This window comes from Maniola jurtina, chromosome 6, assembly GCF_905333055.1.
Source record: "Maniola jurtina chromosome 6, ilManJurt1.1, whole genome shotgun sequence".
NCBI lineage: Eukaryota > Metazoa > Arthropoda > Insecta > Lepidoptera > Nymphalidae > Maniola > Maniola jurtina.
Genome location: NC_060034.1, coordinates 6,645,158 through 6,665,266, shown reverse-complemented (window position 1 = coordinate 6,665,266; position 20,109 = coordinate 6,645,158). Strand labels below are relative to the sequence as shown.

The following is a 20,109-nucleotide window of genomic DNA, read 5'->3' as shown; positions in this document are numbered from 1 at the left end:
GACTTGCGATTGCCGTCCTGTTATTTAAGTAACTTTATTTTTGCCATTGTTGCACTGATAACACCAGTGAAAGCAAGTAATGTGAGCGTACTCGGAATTAAATGTTAGTGATGACACCTCTATCGACCATAGTATCAAGACCACTAGTCTAACACTAGACCAAACTTACTCAAACTCAAACTCTCACAATTTGAATCAAAGCGTCAATTTTAATTCCCGGTACGCTCAGTGGATCGCTTTAATTTTTTTTACGATAGTTGAACACTATTCTGAGTCTAAGGAATGGTTAGAAAAATGGAAAGAGTGGAAGTTGAAAGTGTGAACTATGAATGGGAAGTTTGTTCGGTTTTATACACTTTTTGGGTGGCATTTTGATAGAAAAGAAACTGTAAAGGTAAAGGTATTTGAAGTTATTTTAAAGTTTCAAGTTTATTTTTTAATATTATTTTAATTCTAGATTAAAACAGACAATAATGAAATGAATCAATAAATAATTTAACAAGCATTGGTTAACCAACTTGTTTGTGTTAAATTAGTAGATGCTGTACAAAATGACGTTGAAACGGGTGTAGTTGCAGAAAACGCTAATACTCTAAGTTCGCCAGCTTCAGAAAATTGTAAAGCATTGCTTATTCTTAATCCAGTAGAAGTAAACCCTGGGATTTGAGGGTCTCCAGTAATAGGATTAAAAGTACCACACCTAGTTTTCGCCAAAATACACGATGTTACATTGGTATAAAATCGAACATTATCACTATCTAGTGCAATGTTAACACCAGTTCGAGCTTCTCTCGTGCATTGTGTTATCTGAAAATGAAAATTGACTGATTTAAATACTTACATTTATTCTAATATTATGTACCTACTTAATAGTAGGTATGTATGTAAGTACTTAATGCACAATATTCTGGAAAATGGAACCTTTCTATGATCACTTTATTCTGGCTGTCAAAACCCGTTATGGGAATCAATAGCTATAAGGTACTTCCACTTGTCCTTAAACCATGAAATTCAGTAGGTTGCAATATCTTAGAGCACATGTAAAGAAAAAATACAAAAAACATGATTTTTTTGGTACATCACAAAAAATATTATTTCTGGTAGCCAATGATATGGAACACTTCGTAGGTATGTAAGTTGCACTCGCACCGGGGTTGTTAATATAAAAACTATATTTTATAAATTAAAAAGAATCCTAGGTAATAAACTATCATATCTTATTAAGTAATATGTATGTAGTTACTTAAGTAATATAAATATAAATAAATACCGAGTGGTCCAAACTTACCAAATTAATAGAATTAATTCTTCGTAAACAACGTACGAAATCACAGTAGCCCATATAGCATCCAGATGGTTGAACATTTAAAGCAGATGTTGATAAAGCCTAAAAACATTTTATAGCATTTATTTGAAACTTTGACGACATCTAACAGTGATACCTACTTTACGGAATTTATTATATAAAAGCAAGGAAAATTATGTAAAGTGTTACATAGAGTTTAAAATATTAATTCTTGGAATAGTTCTTGTAATACAAAAAGCTGATTTTAAAAATATTTAACCATACAAGAATAAACCTTTACTTTCAGAGAAACGTTAAATGTTCTAGAATAAAGTAAACATCTCACCATTAAGTTTGTAGCACAACTTGCGTAAGATGTGTTCGTGAAATATTGTACCGCACAAACACTCAATGCATTTAGTTCTTGTGGTCCCTATGTAAAAAAAAGACATAGTTAATTCTAATTTGATTTAAAAAGCGTAACATAGGTACCTAGTTACTTGCTGTATGTTGATTCAAAAATTTAAATTATGTAATTGATTCGCTACCTCTGACATTGATGTAACTCGAGTAAAACAAGCAATGCAGGCGTCACGTACTGTTACATTAGTAGGCTGGGCTGTACTACATGCTAAATTGAGTAAGTTTTGTAGTTTTACCCTGAAATATAGGAAATTTTAAAATCATTAATAATTATTATTTTCCACAGGCACTAATAAAAATAAAAGCAAAAGAATGAGTAGTGACTTGCCCATTTGATGGACAAAGTGCAGCGATTTTTTGAGATTTCCATTGAAGTAATTTATTTTTCACATCACTTAAATCAAAAATGCCATTTGTGGATGCACCTACCTAGAAAACAGTAAAAAAATATATATATTGTTGCTTATGAAAGCATTTAGTACGAGTATCAAAGTATGAAGTAATCAAAGTCTCTGACCTCGCTAAAATTTAGCAAGTTTTGATTCTTCCATTGCAATATATTTTTTTGCACCTCATTAAGATTTAAAAATGTGCCATATATCCCAATCTGTTGAAAATAATAGAAACGTGAAGAATATTATATCTCTTCATAAAAAATATTCTGAGGGCTAATAAAAAAGTGACCGATTTAGTTACTTACAATAAGCGTGGTCAAGATCCCGTAATGAATTTTTCCCAACATTTTTACAGAACTATTCTACCTACTGTTTCTTTATTACTGAATGTTGGATCGTAATAAAAATAAAAGTTTACAGTCAATTAAACAACTAAATTTCACAATACAAAATGGACAGTAAAAGGTGATAGCGAAATAACCGTACAGCTACGTTGGCATATAGTTACTCATAAAAATAATATTTATACATTTTCATACCTGGTTCCGTAATTTCAATATTGAAAACACATTGAGTAAATTTCAGGCCGTAGCACTGTGCAAGCTGAATTGCACTTTATTGGATTATAACAAGAGTGACTAATTATTTAAATAAGTTTGTGCAGTGAGGTTTTTGTATCTAAAAGGTACTCTATGCTACTTACTACTAACTAGCCACGGCTCACGGCCAAGCATAGAGAATAATTATTATTAATCTCTGCCCAGTGCCTGCTAGCAGACTAGCTCGGAGCCTATTCAGAAATTATAATTTCCCAAATTGACTCCGCCGGACATAATCTGGGACCACAGCACTCACCATTTCGTCAGCGAGATAGGACTATCTACTAGACTCAAGGAGGGTAATCGCTAATGGTATAGAGTGTGGTTGAATTGGCCTCCTATTCGATCCCGGGCACGCATTTCTAATTTCTCGGAGGAAAGAAAGAAATCAAATATCATTTGCTACGATGAAGGAACCTAACTACATGCCTAAGAGTTCTTCATAATGTTCTCAAACGTGTGTGAAGTCTAATCAGCAATGGGCTAGTGTGGTGGACTATGAGACCCGTGCTCAGTAGTGAGCCAGCGATGCGTTATTCATAATGATGATGATGATAAATCAAAATCGAAGTGCTTATATTATTTTTATGGCAAAACTACGGAATCCTAAATTGTTTGACTAACTGCGGTACAAACGATTAACACTCTATTCATGTTCATTACACCGTAAGAGCTATTACAAACCATGTAACACGTCATTATAGTACAAAAATGTGTTATAGCTCAAAGCAAGCGCACCATTAGTATCAGAAACCCCATTTTGCCAATTTCTCTAATAAGTGGTGCATTTGGCATTGTTGATGAAACAAAGTACTCGGGGTCAGTTTAAATGTGATTTAATTTTAATAAACTATCTATTGATGATTACTTTTAGTTATTTGTTGTAATGGCGACAATCAAAACACATTCTGTGAAAATTTCAACTCTCTACCCATTACGGTGCACGAGATACAGTCCCCTGAAAGACAGCTGGGACAGGACGGACGGATGGAAGTTGGCATCCTTCCGGAACTGAACCCTATGAAAGTAAAAGATTTTATTCGAAATCTAACTTAAAAAGAGCTTTGGTCTTTTATTTTAATTTTACAAACTGATGTTCAAATTGAACAAATTCTTGTAACTATTGTCTCTTTCAATTATTATTACTAAAAATGGCATCAATCCAAATAAATGCAAAAGAGTGTTTGTTTGTTGGTTTTTTCTTCAATCACGCTGCAAGATCGACATGATTTCTGCATGTATCTATATTCAAATTCTATTATTCTATAATTAAAGTTAAGTTATACGTAACTAGCGACCCGCCCTGGCTTCGCACGGGTGGACATTTATTTTTTCTATTTTCCGGGATTAAATATAGCCTATACGGATTCGGAAGAATCCCTTTAAGTAATGGTAAAAGAAATTTTGAAATCGGTCCAATAGTTTTTGAGCCTATTCAATATAAACATACAAAAATACAAAAATACAAAGGTTTCCTCTTTATAATATTAGTTAGTATAGATCAGTTATGTACTAGTTTATAAAAAGTGATTTAGACTTCTTTCTTTTTTATCCCGGACATGTAAAGAGCTCCTACGGTACCTATTTTTAAGAACCAAAATCCACGTGGATGAACTTGCGGGTATCAGCTATTTTATGATTTATTTATTGACGCGTTCGCTGTTCCGGAAGACTTGGGTCGACACAAAAAACAGGCAACTGTCATTTTGTTTCGCACACCTTATCCAGCGGTACTCTATTTATGCTTAGATCTTGTGATAAGTAGGAAAGATTGAGCTGGTCGAAAGCATAGACAATCATCTTTTTAGCACATGACCAAAACACCGCCATCTTATGAAGTGTCACGCTGTCACCTTGTAAATGGTGTTGCTAAGTATAAAATCTGATTTTCACAGTATTTTTAAATAAAATGCTGGTCATTCATAAACATAACTTCACGATATATCCTGATAATAAATACATCAGCATGCATAAACGTGTCTGCATCTAAGCTATATTTAGCACAAGGTAAATATAGTACTTGAGCAGGTAAACATGATAGATTGTTGATAATGTCCATGACCTATCAATAGTTTTTGTTATTAATTATTCCCTATGTTATGTAGAAACAAGGACGGCTTTCCCAATTTATCATTTATTTAAAATTAGAGAAAACTTACTCCATTTTCAACGTTGATATTTTCAACATATTCCCTAAAATTGAGGAGACTCCAATTGCTGGCAGCTTTTGTTCTACATTGTCTGTCTATGTCAATGTCATTAAAGTGCCCAAAGATCCCTCCTTGTCACGCTAATACCCAAGCCAAGTCGATGACCCAAAAAGCTAATGAATTTAGATTTTAGATTTTTGATTCTGTCACTTTTTAGTTTTTGTCACAGTTTTTGGTGTGTTACATGGTGAGAAGTGAAATAGTTTCAGTATAATTTTATTTTTCTTTTATTTTTATCCTTATGATGATTGAAGGAAAGGCAAATGTAAGTATTTATAGTTACTATGAATTATTTTAATACAAATACCTTTTTATAGTAATGCTTATTAAATGACTAATGTGAAAAATATAAAGTTAACCTTATTCTTTTTAGGAACTACCGGACTTTCAAGTGTTTCAGACAGTAATAAAATACTGTTTATTCATTATAATTGTTCCAGTGTTATCCTTCTTCATTGTGAAGATTTTGATATTCGACAGTATATTACGTTTAGAGGCTGTAACGAGCAGCGTGTATTCGGCCGTCGTAGCTGTGGTCGTATTGCATGTGTCGCTAGCTCTCTACATTTATAGAGCCTACAGCGAAACTGAGAAAGCGCCCGCTAAACCTGTCAAGAAAGATTAAACTATTTATATACTTAATTAGCTACTAAGCCAAAATGGACAATCTACCCATGAAAGGCGAACTTCTTCAAATTTACACCAAGAACTGTGAAGTAATCGAAGGCAGATTCCATAGTATGACCAGTGATAAATCAAAAATATCTTTGTATAAAGTCAAAGACTTGTCTCAAACAGAGCCAAATGAGAATATTTGTCACTACTATGAACCAGAAATAAGGAATATTGTGAAACTTAAAGAGCCAGGTGAACAAACGTTTTTAAAGATTTCACAAAAAGAATATGAGGATATCATAAAGTTATCAAAGAAATATGTTTACATCAACCAAGTAGATCAAGCCTACCATGAAGCAATGGAAGAAATAAATCAGTACAACTACGTAGCAATAAGCTCAGATGGTGCAAACATGGGGCGTAAATGTAAGATGCCTTTCCTTGTTGTGTCTACACCTCAGCAGATATACATTTTTGACATTCAAGTAATGCAATATCGTGCTTTTGACGCTGGTCTCAAAAAAATGCTGGAAAGCGAAAGCCCAAAAAAGATTATTCATGATTGTAGAAAGTTATCAGACTGCTTGTTTCACAAACATAACATTAAGTTGAATTCTGTATTTGATACTCAGGTAAGTCTTCTTTAAAATTACACTATAATTATATGCTCTGTCTGCAAAACTAAACTATATTATTAACTAAATTAAATAATAAAATAGAATAAGGACCTTTTAACAAAAATTTTAAGAAGTCTTAATATGTAAGTACAACATATTTTAAGAAATTCAAGACTTGTATTAAAAAGACTTCATTTCAGATTTTAATGAAGCATAATATCATTTCAGGTTGGGGATATCATCATCACAAAGAACAAGACAGGACGCATTGCAACTCATGTAAAAACATTGGCAGAATGTCTCAATACTTATCTTGGTTTAAAACATAACACTATAGAAGAAAAAGTAAGTTTCCAAGAAGTAAATCACAATGCAAATGACTTGCCAGAGCTGACTTATGCAAGCTTTTTTGCTAATAGACACTGCACAGTAATAATGTTAAAACACTTTCCCAATTACTTCTTCTTCTTCTTTATTAGCCCTTATTAATCCATAGTTCGACATAGGCCTCCTCACACGCACCCCATTCTTCTCTGTGTTGGACGAGCCTCGTCCAACTTTTTCCCCCAAGCTTGGTAATGTTCCTAATTACTTAGTTTTATTATTATGTAATTTGCACTTGCAGCTGGATTTAGTGCAATGCACTGAACGACCACTGTCAACAGGCATCAAGGAAACTCTTGCGAAGAACATTTGCTTCTTGCATCGCCTCTCAGAAATGATTAATGATGAAATGATGCTGCCCTTTTTAAGGGGAGTGGAATGCTATGTGGAATCCCTCAGATCGGTTGATGATTTCAAAGCATGGGAGCTATGTGGCAAGCAGTATCAGATACCAAAGGATTTTAAGAGTGCAATTGAGTATTAACATTCCACAATAAATTTTAGAAGTAGGCTTTTTATTTATTTTTTTGCCCCTCATTTAAAAAACATTACCTACTTGAAGGTAATAGCTTATTTTTCAGTTCTAAATCAACAGGGTGGAAATTAGAAGTATATTGCAGATGATTTATTTTTTCAATATAAGACATTTAAATATTAATTTGTATTGAATTTACATCACATGATAGTTAATCATAAACTGCTAATTAACTAATTATCTAATCTAATATGGGTATGTGAGCAAGTACTTGGAATCAAAATATGAAGGTGTTGCATTTGTTTGGGTGTCATTTAATTCACCAGGCGAAATAGTTTCAAAACTCCAGAATTTTTTATAACTAGCTGACGCCCGCGACTTCGTCCGCGTGGATTTAGGTTTTTTGAAATCCCGTGGGAACTCTTTGGTTTTCCGGGATAAAAAGTAGCCTATGTGCTAATCCAGGATATTATCTATCTCCATTCCGAATTTCAGCCAAATCCGTCCAGTAGTTTTTGCGTGAAGGAGTAACAAACATACACACACACACACACACATACAAACTTTCGCCTTTATAATATTAGTGTGATGTGATAATATTAGTGTGATATACAATATCACAGCATTATTATTCCAAGAAAACTTTCTTTATGTGATTTAAATGCTTTGAATATGACATACTTTATCTAAATCAATGGCATGGGGTTAGGTACAAATCTCAATACTTAATAAAGATTAAGAGGCAGTGAATAGATCACACATGGACATAAGTGTTTCCACCCTGTATATCAGTACATTTTCGCTCATATCTTCCTAGAGTAAGTAATATAAGATTGAGATATTTTGTGAGATGGTTTTGGATAAATGAGTATTTATTGGAGTTGTGGGCTTTCAATATCTAATGCTGCTTACATAGAATAAAGTAACATGTTTTGTGAAATCAATATTGTGCTTAAAATAAAAGATAATTATACTTCAAATGGCTTTTAATAGTAGTCAGGGATGGTTACCATAACTAAATAATGATGTAATTACCGGTATAAAAACATTGTTACTTTTAGCGGTATTTAATAATAATTAATAGTACCTATCTAGATAACGTTAATAATTGTGTAGCCTAAGTATGAAGAATGTGGCTATCATATTTTTAAGGTTAATATAATGGTAAAAAAAGCAACTGCTGATTTTCTTACTGGCTCGGCTCAGTAGAATCTTTATTCCAAACTGGTGGTAGAGTTTTGACAATCACAAGTGTACATGCTGTCCTACATGAAATAAATAAGTTCATTTATATATATCATACTTTATAGGTTGGTCTTTAACCTAGGGGATAGGAAATAGCGCAGTAACTGAAACCATGTTGTCTTAATAAATATTTATTTCAATATATTATATACAAAAATAGCATTAATAAGTTACGTTACATTCTCAAGAAATCGGTTGGGATAGAAAGCAAGTCCTTCAATGGACTCGTCTCGGCAGGCGAGGCCGAGGCGCTCCGTTGTGAACAGGCGCTCGCGTGCGAGTAGGACGGAAACATTTTCTAGCTGAGACAGCTTTTCTGGAGTTAGGTTCCCAACTTCTTCAAGCTGAAACAAGATTTAACATACTTACTAAAATATTTAAATACATAGTTAGGCCTAACTTAAATGCTGGATCCTATTAACATTATTAAGGCCCATTTGCAATTTAAGAGACCTTGTGCAAGTGGGCCTTAATAATCAAATACAATAACACCCAGTACAATGCTACTTTTTAGGGGTCTGTATCTCCTAGTGAAAAAAGAAACTCTTACAGCATCACCTTATTGTCTGTCTGTCTGTCAAGACACGTCAAGGGAATCAAAACCAATAGAGTACTTCCCATTGACCTAGAATCATGTATGGCAGGTAGCAGTCTTATAGCACAAGGGAAAATAGCTAAAATAGTGTTATTTATTGTACAATGGTACGGAACCGTTCGCTTGCGAGTCCGACTCGAACTTGACTGGTTTTTTTAAATTAACACTACCATTAATAGGACCATTGAACCTACAAATAAATATATGTTATAATCCTCATGGATAAAAAGATTACCAGTTCTCTAGTAGATTTAGCTACTTCTTCATCTTGGTGACTGTTCAGCTGAAGCACGCAGGCGCCGCTCGGGAACTTGCGCAAGGACATCGGGGCACCGATTGCTTGTAACAACCTTTGCACAAACAACAGATGATACAGTTAGATTGTACTATGTTATTATAAAGAGAACCTCAGTACAAAATTTCAGCTTTATAAGGTCCAAGGTTTTGGGCTGCATATTGATGAGTTCCAGTACCTTTCTATTTGGATATCATAATATGTATTGATTTAATCAAGTATGTTAAATATTATTGTTATATTATATGTACTAGCTTATGCTCGCGACTTCGTCCGCATGGAGTACACAAATTTCAACCCCCTTTTAACCCCTTACTAACAAAAGGAAAATAGAGCTAAACAAACCACCAACTCTGTTCAACACAAGCCTCAAACTGTCCACTGAGGTCAAGTACCTTGGTGTGACTCTGGACAGCAAGCTCAGCTGGAAAAGGCATACAGAAGATAAAATTAATAAATCGCTTACGATACTAAACCAATGTAAACGCATGCTGGGGAAAAAATGGGGGCTTAAACCAAAGATAATAAAGTGGTTATACCTAGCGGTAGTAAGAAGCTCATTAACATACGCCGCTTTGATATGGTGGCCGAGAACTCTTCTTACGACCGCCCAGCAAGAACTACAGAAATTTCAACGACAAGCATGCCTCGCCATTACAGGCTGCATGAGTACCACACCAACAACAGCACTTGAAATCATACTGGGGATCCCGCCCCTACACTTACAAATCAAAGAAGAAGCAACGCTCGCAGCCTTGAGACTGAAAACCTCAGGTCTATGGAAAGAACAGAACACAAGGCACACTAAAATTCTAGTGCAAAGCATAACCAAAGAACCACGCCTGGAGTGGAAATGCGACAGAACCAGGAAACAACACATACTGGACAAACAATACAAAATATATCCAGAGATAAACATAGATCCGAAGGCAACACGAGATGCAATAGAAGTGTACACCGATGGATCCAAAACAAAAACCGGCACAGGAGCAGGAGCCTACTGCCAAGAACTAAACATGAAAATAAGTCACGCACTCGGTAAGGACAACTCTGTCTTCCAAGCAGAGTGTGTAGGCATTACAACCGCAGCCATAGCAATGGCAAATCGACAGGTAAAAAACTTTAAGATTAACATTAACTCAGATAGCCAAGCTGTTCTCAAAGCTTTGGCTAAATTCTCGACAACCTCCGAACTCATACAAGACTGCCATAAGGCTCTGGAAACACTCGCCATGTCGAATGACATCACCCTACGGTGGGTCAAAGGACATGATGGGGACCAGGGAAACGAGGCAGCGGACGCATTAGCACGCAAGGCTACGACGCTGAAGGTGACAGGGCCACAGCCCATTGTACCCATACCCTTCAGTGAGTATAAAACTTGGTTGCATGAACTAACACTTAAAGAGCATTCCCGATTATGGGCAAGCGCAACTGACTGCAGGCAAGCCAAAGAGGCTTTCCCTAATATAGATCAACGACAAACTAACAAACTACTCCGCCTGGACAAAGGTAAACTTAGGAAGGTGGTGGGACTCATAACAGGGCACAGCCCACTAAACAAACACCTTTTCGTTATAGGTGTTACCGACAGTCCTCTGTGCAGGGCCTGCATGGAGGTCGATGAAACGCCGACGCACGTGCTCCTGGAGTGCATGGTCGTGGCAGAACAACGAGAACGCCATTTGGGTTCCCCAACCTCACTCCATGAAGTCCTCGGCAACCTGGGCGGTCTACTTGGCTTCTGGAGCGAGCTTGGATGGCTGGAGTGAAGACTTCGGCGGGGAGGGGCAACACACGCACAACAGACGGAAACGTTTAAGTGCGGAAACCAGCCCAGAGAGAAGAAGAAGAAGAAGAAGAAGAACCCCTTAGGGGTTGAATTTTCCAAAATCGTCTCTTAGTAGATGCCTATGTCATATAATAGCTATCTGCTGTCTGCCTTTCAGCCCGATCCGTCCAGTAGTTTGAGTTATGCGTTGATAGATCAGTCAGTCAGTCAGCTTTTCCTTTTATATAATATTTAGATAGGAATCTTACTTGCAAGCATTAAGCAAATCTTCAGGTGACACGAGTTCTAAACCTCTTGCTCTGTTTACTCGACACCATACATCAGCTAAAGACATTATTCCACCGCAATCCTGAAAGTAAACAACAAATATATCTAAAGTACCTACTAAATATGCACAAGGTGTTATGCAGTTGGGGTTGTAGATGTAAAAGATTATTGATACTGATTACAACTCTCACTGGAAAGTTTATCTTTGCCAGACCCCCAAACACGGACATCAAATGAATCACTGGATTCAGGTGGCGCAAGACTGTGGTGTATGAAAGCCTCTTTTCTATGTCCAGCAGTAAACGTCTATCGGTTGATGATAAGAATGACAAACAGGTATGGTACAAGTAGGAGTATTGTGAATTTTTAGCGTTCCGTACCTCAAAAGGAAAAACGGAACCCTTATAGTATCACTTTGTTGTCTATTTGTCCGTCCGTTGTAAAAAAAATCTATAGGATACTTCTCGTCGACCTATAATCATGTTTGGCAGGACGGTAGGTCTTCTAGCACAAATAAAGGGAAAAATTCGAAAACCGTGAATTTTTGGACACATCAAAAGAAATCAAATGTGTTCACTAACAAATTATAATTAGTAAGTATTTTAAATTTTCAAAGTCAGATAACTATACCAAGTGGGGTATCATATGAAAGGGCTTTACCTGTACATTCTAAAACAAATTTTTATTTATTTTCATACGTAATAGTTATTGATTTATCGTCCAAATATCGGAAAAATACCTGAGTCGGAACCCTCGGTGCGCGAGTCTGACTCACACTTGGCCGGATTTTTTTTACAATACCCGTGTCTCCTATAACTAGTAGGTACATACCTCGCTTCTCAATCGCCTACTCTACTTTGCCTATTACTAAGAGACACGTCTAGCCGAAATTCGGTACGCGGATTTGGAAAGCTGACTGCGAGTGACAATTGCACAGTATAAAGTTGCATAATTTCTACATCAACTAGGCATTGGTTGAGTTCTTCCTTGCAGACGCAACACACGCGAACGGTGTTTTGCCCAGATACGGCGGTCTCCAAAGACTTTAACTCGATACATTGAAGCGGAATTGAACTAGATTTGCCCCTAGCCTTATTATCAAGACGAAAGTTCATTTACCATAAGAACAGCCACCATCATATCAGAAATTTGTTGAGCCAGGCCCATGTAGTAGTCCGAGTCTGACCTAAATGCATCTCTGGTAACAGGGTCATCTATACCCAAACTCATGAGGTAGGATTTGAATCTGACAGTGTCATCCTCTGATATATCTCCTTGCTTTTCCTGAAATGAAATTCAATGATCCATACTAATAAAATAATCCCAACTTATATTATTATAAATACAAAAGTCTATTTGCTATCTTTTTACGGCCCATCTACTTAACCAATTTTGATGAAATTTGCTACAGAGATAAGGTATTTTTTGTCCCGGAAAATCAAATAGGATCAAGCAGGATTTTTAAAAATCTAAATGCATGTGGGTGAAATTGTGAGCATGAATATATGATCTATTTGGTATAGAGATAGCTTGCCATCCTGTTTATGGATATAGCCTACGTTTCCTAGAAAATCAAACTGAATTCACACAGACGGATAAAAAAAAAAAAAACAAAATATCAACTCAATTTTTGAAGTATATGTACTTTAGACAAATTGCAGGACTGTTTTTTTTTTTGTTAGTGATTTGTTCTTATTAAACTATTCATTGGTGAATTGCAGTTTATGAACTTTCGTCACATTCAGAGATAAAACTATATCATGCAGTCAGCTTTAATTTCTAATATAGAATCTGTATCATCACACATAAAATGTAAGTAACAAGTTTGCACATACCCTAATTTTATTAGAAATATTTTTTGATATAGACACCATTTCTTTTGCCTTCTCCATAAGTTTGGTGAGGTCCTGAAAGGCTACATTAATACTTGCATCTGTTGCTCTATGCTGCTCTTCTATAGACCTTTCTATACCAACAATCCCTGAACGAATTTTTGAATTTATAGGCTTTGCAGATGGTCTGGGAGAAGCATTTGGTGTATGTGTAGTTGGAGAGGTAGTCTGTACTGGTCTCTCCCATGCTTTACTTGCTACAGCATCGCTCAATGCTTTGTAAAAGGATGCATCAATACCGTCTTTGAATGATAGTTTTATATAATGGTATAAGCTTACAACAGCAGGGCCTGGTCGTTTACCTAAAAAAAAATATGTCAAAACTAATTACAACTAAAAATTGGTTTCTAAGAGCAACTATGAATGTTACAAGTGTAATCCTTATCCATATTATAATATTATAAACGCGAAAGCGTGTCTGTCTGTCTGCTACATTTTCCCAGCCCAATATTTGCTTAACCGGTTTTGACAGAATTTGGTTACTTATTGTGCTACAAATTGTAAGACTCCCATGGAATTTCTAGAAACCCAAATCCATGTGGATAAGGTTGGGTAAGTATCTGTTTGGTACAGAGATATTGTTTGCATCCTGGAGATATACATAGGCTACTTTTATCCTGGAAAATCATTTCTAAGAAATTTATCACTCTTCATCTTGTACTTTTGTTTTTAGGAGGCCTTTTAAGTTGTACTAAACAAAAATAAGTTTGTAAAATAAATAAATAGTCAAATCTTATTAACTGACATATTTGTTATAGTGTGGGCAAAACAAGTAGTCCAATCTGAACATGTGCCATACTGTTAAAAATAATCTCAGCTGGGCATGTTGCAACCTCAGATTATTTGTTTTGCACACCCTAAACTTAGATACTTTACCTGGAAGAGGAGGACCTAAGTGTAATATAATTCTCTTTGGACCACCCAAACCAAAAACTCCACCACTCTCTTCTTCCATACAAAAAACATAATACAAATATAGCGAAAGGCATACATTTCCTTTTGGTATGTCCCCTGGCTTGCCCCAAAGAATTCTATGGCTTGTGAGCACTACTTCTCCATCAACGAATTGAGTCTGAAAAAAGCCACATTTTTTCTTTTGATAATGAAATCATATTTTTATAAATAATACAAAAGAGTGTCTATCTGTTACCTTTTTAACAACTGAACAAATCTATACAAAATTTACTATAATATAGTAAATTACTATAAAAATATTATAAACAGTAGTGATAGATTAGTGGTCCACCTCTTATTCACTTTAAGCAATTCAATATCACTTGCTTTAATGGTGAAGGAAAACATTGTGAGGAAGGAATCCCTTTTCATTCTGAAATGAGACCCATGCTCAGTGGGGGGAGATGGGTTGATAATGGATGTTCATAATTGGACACCACCTACAGTAATCTTAAGTTGCCTAGTACTAGTAGTGATAGCTCATAAGTGTTAAGGTATTCTATTTCTGACTGTATTTCTCTTCTGTTTTAATTTTTTTATAATGGATGTCTCCTAGGCATTACTTTATTCACAGGACAGACCACAGGAACATAGAGAAATGTGAAATTAAGTAAAAACCAAGTTTATGAAATAATTAATGTAAAATTAAGTAATACCTACCTAATGAATAGACTAGGCTACAACTAGTTTATTATTAAGGAAAAATTAACTGCCATTGTGCAAATTTTAAATTTATTTACTCACCTTATCATCACCATCGTATATTTTAACATTTTTGTCACGTTTAAGATATTCTTCGCCATCAAATAATCTAGCATCTATGTATTCAAATCTGTCCATTTTAGATAGCTGTAAAAATAGTTTGTAGAACTAAAACCGAAAAAAAACATTTGTGGGCACAAGAAACGGACATGAATAGTTACATTTCACAAAACACACAGAGATTCACATTTTATTTTCAATAATAATCTCACCAGTAGGAATCTTATACTATCTCTATGGTAGGAATTAACAAATGACACCAAATGTGAAATGAAATGACATAAAAAAAAGTCAAAACTGCACACAAAACGGACAAAATAAACAACCAAACAACTGATTTTTGTTTTTTGTTTTTTTTTTTCACCAGTAACTATAGATAATTAGTGTTGCCAATGATGTGCGGTAAATCAAATTAAACGAGACCCTGAAAAGGTACGAATTGCTTTGTAATTTAAAAATAACGACGACGCGACGCTGCTGCGCCTCCTGACTTACGTGGGTAATTCTACCGAGTGATAAAAATAAAAAAATAAAATTTTATTTAACAATATCAACTTTTTGTTGGGTTATTATGATAAGTTTTAATGTAATAATCATCTAAAAAATTGAAACAGAGATCAATAACAATAATATTTTGAAATAATCGCATATTTTGGTTTTTTCATATCGACAGGAGTGACATAAATTTCGCCATGAGTGACAGGAATTTTCTTAAAATTACAAATTTATGTAAGAATGCAAAAAAAATAACCAGGCTTAATTGTTTTTGGTGTCAACAGTCTTAATATGTCAATTTCAGGAAGTGAAATTTAGTTAAAAACTATTAAAAAAAATCAACAAACATGTTCTACAGAAATGACGTACTTAAACATAAGATTCCTGTAGAATAAGATCCTGAAAATAGAATCATTACAAAATATCATTTTCTTCATCTGGCGAAGCAAAAAAGTTTTTAAAACATGTTTTATGACATTATCGAACGTATCATACTAATTATATTTTATTTTTTGGTTTGCATTTTCCAGTTTGAAAAATATCAGAAGTACCCTCACATTCAAAGGTTGATCTGTAAAAAATTTCAACCCTGGACGTGACGTCCGCGTCACGTCCCATAGCGACAGCTATTGGGTTCCTGTATATTCCTATATTATGATTGTTTCTGCAGATACCAGCTGTGAATGGGTTGGTTTCGTTAAATCAGGTCAGTCTTCAGTTTTTTTTTGGGAGTAAAGTAAATAAGTCTAATTTTGTAATAGGAGCAAATGCGAGCTGTTTTTCAAACTCTGCTAGCTTAATTTTCTTAGCTTAAGAAGCTCTAATTTCAGTGTTCATCTATTTTTGTCTAAGGAAAATCTAGAAAATACTGTAGATATTTGTGAATCTGGACTTGAAGGAGAATTATCTTCTTTTCAATCCTTATACACGCTCTGGCCAACTCTTTCTTATTGTTTTTGTGCTCTTGGTGTGTAGTCTTTAATTGATTTTATTTTCCCAGCTTCTTAATAGTTTTTTTTAGTATCTTTCTCTATATTTTCGATGTGCTCCTTCCGGTCCAGCTTTGGTCATTTTTTGTCTCTTCTTCGGTATCCAAGCCTTATTTTGTTCTTCCTAAACGTTACTCTTTTTCTTTCTCCAATCGCGTTTTGCCTGATATGCCTGAAAAAACTACCAAAAAGAGCCATGCTTATTATTCCTGTAGAAAACAAGTAACTTCTGTCGAAAATAATAATAATAAAGCTAGCAGTACAATATCTAAAACCAGTTCATAGTAAAAAACAGCATTCTGCATTAGTTAAATTATAATAATTATAAATTTGTATTTGTACACAGAAGATAAAATATATTAGAATAATAAGTAAATTATCATTTCTGTAGAAATATCTCACTTCTGGAGAAAGCTATATCAACAGAAGTGAATTCTACAGAAGTGGCGTTTTAACTTAAAAATATGTTTTCGGTGCAAAATTTTAAGTTATGAAAACAAGATTCACTCGATTATATTAATTAATCAACTTATTAATAAGGCCCTAAGCAAATCATATTTTTAAATTGTTTACTTACTTTTTTTATTGAGTACAGAAATGAGATTTCAACTTTGACACTGGTGTAGAACGCCTATACAACTTAATGATACTCTGAAATGCTATCACCTGCAGAAATATGGCCTACACTAGTCATAACAAGGCAAATCATAGAGTTGCTAGAGCTATAAACTAATGTTCCAACTTGAAAAATAAAAATTTTAGCATTTCGGCAATTTTTTTCTACCGGTGTGATTATTTTTCACGAACATTGTAGAATGATAAATAACTTTTAAAATAATAAATAAATAAATAAAATAAAAATATTTTATTTCAGACAGTATAAATTGTCCATAATTTTATACAAATTAAATTAAATTACGTAAATTAAAATTAAAATAAAATAAAATAATGTAAAATTAAAATAATTGAAGTAATTAAAATAATAATATTATAGTCAAAGTTTTGTATATTGTGTATTGTGCCAAAAAAATAAAATAAAATGAAACAAAATAAAATTAATAAAATAAAATAAAAACATCAGACGTGGAAAAATTTTGGTTCATTATGATGATAATACTTCAGAGTTCCTAATATTATGTTTTGACTGTAGTTCAGTCGGGATAAGAACCTTGCCCTGGCCTTACGCATTATAGCGTAGAAATCGTCAACCCTGTGCATCGCAAACATACCTGACGCGCTACACCTCCATGGGAGCCCCAGCAGAGCTCGGAATGCATTATTGTATTGCACTCGAAGTGCGTCAAAAGTTGCTTTGGAGTAAGTGTACCAGAGCTGGGAGGTGTAGAGCGCCTGGCAGTAGGCTTTGAACAGGGTGACTTTTACCTGTCGGGAACAGCGGGTGAAACGTCTAGCCAGCATATTGCTTTTTGCCGCCAGAGACCGTCTTTGTCTCTCTAGATCCTCATTGTCTTTCATCGTGTCACTTAATACATGTCCTAGATATTTAAATTTAGTAACATATCGCAGTTCGGAGCCGCATAGTTTTATTGGCAGTACATTTTCTGGGCCTTTCTTGTATTTAAATATCATCACTTCAGTTTTTGCCACATTATATAATAAACCGTGATTTTCTGCATATTTTTCACAGATGTTAATTAGGCTACGCAGGCCGCAGACCGAGGGACTGAGCAGGGCCATGTCGTCGGCGTAGCTAAGATTGTTTACGCTGACGCCTCCAATCTGGCAGCCTACCCTAGCACTGCTCAGTTCCTCGATCAGTTCGTTTACATAGAGGTTGAACAGAATTGGTGACGTCAGACCACCCTGCCTAACACCGCAGTTCAGCCGGTAGGTATCGGAAAAGTCATTTTGCCATTTTACTTGATTAATTTGGTTTGTATACCAAAACTGTAGCAAATCCACTATCTTACTAGGTACTTTTGTAGCTCGTAGCTTATTCCACAAAATATTGTAATTAATGGTGTCGAATGCTTTGCTCAGATCCAGGAAACATCCATATACGGATGTTTCCCGGGCGAGATAATAGTTTACAGTACTTTTTAAGGCAAAAATAGCTAAGTCTGTTGATAAACCGCTACGAAAGCCAAATTGACCGCAGTGTAATTCGATATTGCAATTTAAGTGAGATATTAACAATCTCTCAAAAATTTTTGAGAATATTGTTGCAAGAGAAATAGGGCGGTAGTTTTTAGGGTCGGAGACGTCACCAGCTCTGTTTTTAACGATCGGTATTACATTTGTTTTCGTCATATTTACAGGAAGATAGCTATGATCGATACATGTATTGTATAATGTAGCCATTATTTGGAAGAGCCTAGGGCCCCCATATAGCACATGCTCCACGCTGAGGTGGTCGTGGCCCGGGGACTTGCCGCGCTGCATGTCGCGCACGCACCGCGCCAGCTCGTCGGCCGACACATGCAGCGCGCGCGAGTCTCCCGCGCTCGCGCCGCCGCCGGAGAGTGACTCAGCGCTAGGGCACGCGCCGACTATCGGGCAGTCTACGCGGAATTTATTTACAAATAAGTTTGCTATATCTTTATGGTTGTGTAAACCACCCACCGACACAGGAGTACTGCATTTAGGCTGTAGTTTGTTCGTTTCCTTCCAAAATTTTCCAAAGTCATTATTTCGTCTATAGGTTGCGATTATGTCCATTTTAATTTTGTCCTGATTAGATTGGCACCATTTTAATTTTTGTTTAAAAGTTTTTCTTGAATTAGTCATTTCCTCGTAAATATCGCCATGAGAAGGACGCCCATGCCAATTCCACATCAGAAATGAATGTCTGGCCCTGGCATGGGAGTCCCTCACATGTCGATTCCAGCCCACCACTGTCTTTTTTCTGATCCTAGCTCCTCCTGTGTAGGTGTCAATGGCAGCCCTAGACAAACATTCAATCATGCTGGCATATAATGAATCTATATACTGGTGATGACCATGCATGTTACAAGAAGTACCATAACACGGCAGGTTATCATATTTATACTTATCTAGGTATTGGCTACATAATTCGGTATATTCACACTGCTGGTCCGAGGTTCTATATCCCCACTGAATTTTATTCACATGTATTCTATTTATCAAATTACTTCTTGGCACAATTACATCAAAATCAAAGTCAACAGCTAAAGGAAAGTGATCCGACCAATAGACGTTGTTGAGTACACGCACACTCCTGAGCGCGCGCAGGGCAGCGCTCGTGACTACGACATGGTCGATCCAGCTGGTCATGCCGTGCGCGTCGCTCAGGTACGTGTATGTACCTGATGTAACGCCTAGAGTACATACATCCGCACAAGTCCATTCTTCCTCCTCGCAATAGGCAACTAATTCGCGGCCAAATAGGCTATGTTTACGTGACACATCACCATTAAAATCACCTAGACAGATGACACTTTCTACATCGTCATGTGACGCGATCACTGCACTAATGACTCCTAGGCATTCCGTAAACACCGGTAGGTTATCCGCGGCCTCTGTGGGCATGTACACCGACACCACTATGATACTGCGACGCGCGAGCTCTAGGCGAACTGCAACCACACGTGGGTTACCACAGTCGATAGGGGTGACAGTCGGGAACATATCCTTTCTCCATAGTATCGCGACGCCGCCGTAGGGTCGACCCTTGAGTATACCAGTCGTCGTATCGACCGCAGACACACCGTACGCTCTAAACTTATCATCGATAGTATTCAGGAAGTCAAGGTCATCAGGTAGAAGCCAGTGCTCCTGGATCGCGATAACCTGATAGTCACTACATAGATCTCGAATATGCTGGCAGGAACGTTTGACC

At 35.8% G+C, this 20,109-nt stretch overlaps 3 protein-coding genes across 5 annotated transcripts; 1 reads left to right on the top strand and 2 right to left on the bottom strand.

The window, feature by feature from the left end:
• Nucleotides 1-434: 434 nt before the first annotated feature.
• Nucleotides 435-2,580, bottom strand: LOC123866380. 2 transcript variants are annotated; one of them, XM_045907909.1, is made up of 7 exons: nt 2,409-2,580; nt 2,226-2,315; nt 2,037-2,137; nt 1,834-1,945; nt 1,632-1,718; nt 1,289-1,387; nt 435-807 (listed from the first exon to the last, which is right to left on the bottom strand). In XM_045907909.1, exons 1-7 carry the CDS (start codon nt 2,448-2,450, stop codon nt 496-498), a joined length of 843 nt encoding a protein of 280 aa, XP_045763865.1. In that variant the 5' UTR covers nt 2,451-2,580; the 3' UTR covers nt 435-495. The 2 variants fall into 2 exon arrangements, with proteins under 2 accessions (XP_045763865.1, XP_045763866.1); XM_045907910.1 differs by lacking the exon at nt 2,226-2,315.
• A 2,399-nt stretch (nt 2,581-4,979) lies between these two features.
• On the top strand, nt 4,980-7,038 carry LOC123866379 (piRNA biogenesis protein EXD1-like). Its single transcript, XM_045907908.1, has 4 exons — nt 4,980-5,177; nt 5,353-6,159; nt 6,373-6,489; nt 6,770-7,038. The coding sequence occupies exons 2-4, from the start codon at nt 5,572-5,574 to the stop codon at nt 7,010-7,012; spliced, it is 948 nt and encodes a 315-aa protein (XP_045763864.1). The 5' UTR covers nt 4,980-5,177; nt 5,353-5,571; the 3' UTR covers nt 7,013-7,038.
• A 1,326-nt stretch (nt 7,039-8,364) lies between these two features.
• Nucleotides 8,365-15,112, bottom strand: LOC123866378 (vacuolar protein-sorting-associated protein 36). 2 transcript variants are annotated; one of them, XM_045907907.1, is made up of 8 exons: nt 15,018-15,112; nt 14,788-14,913; nt 13,966-14,161; nt 13,033-13,391; nt 12,317-12,481; nt 11,179-11,279; nt 9,079-9,193; nt 8,365-8,592 (listed from the first exon to the last, which is right to left on the bottom strand). In XM_045907907.1, the coding sequence occupies exons 2-8, from the start codon at nt 14,881-14,883 to the stop codon at nt 8,419-8,421; spliced, it is 1,206 nt and encodes a 401-aa protein (XP_045763863.1). In that variant the 5' UTR covers nt 14,884-14,913; nt 15,018-15,112; the 3' UTR covers nt 8,365-8,418. The 2 variants fall into 2 exon arrangements, with proteins under 2 accessions (XP_045763863.1, XP_045763862.1); XM_045907906.1 differs by lacking the exon at nt 15,018-15,112 and having other exon boundaries at nt 14,788-15,011.
• Between the last annotated feature and the right edge of the window lie 4,997 nt (nt 15,113-20,109).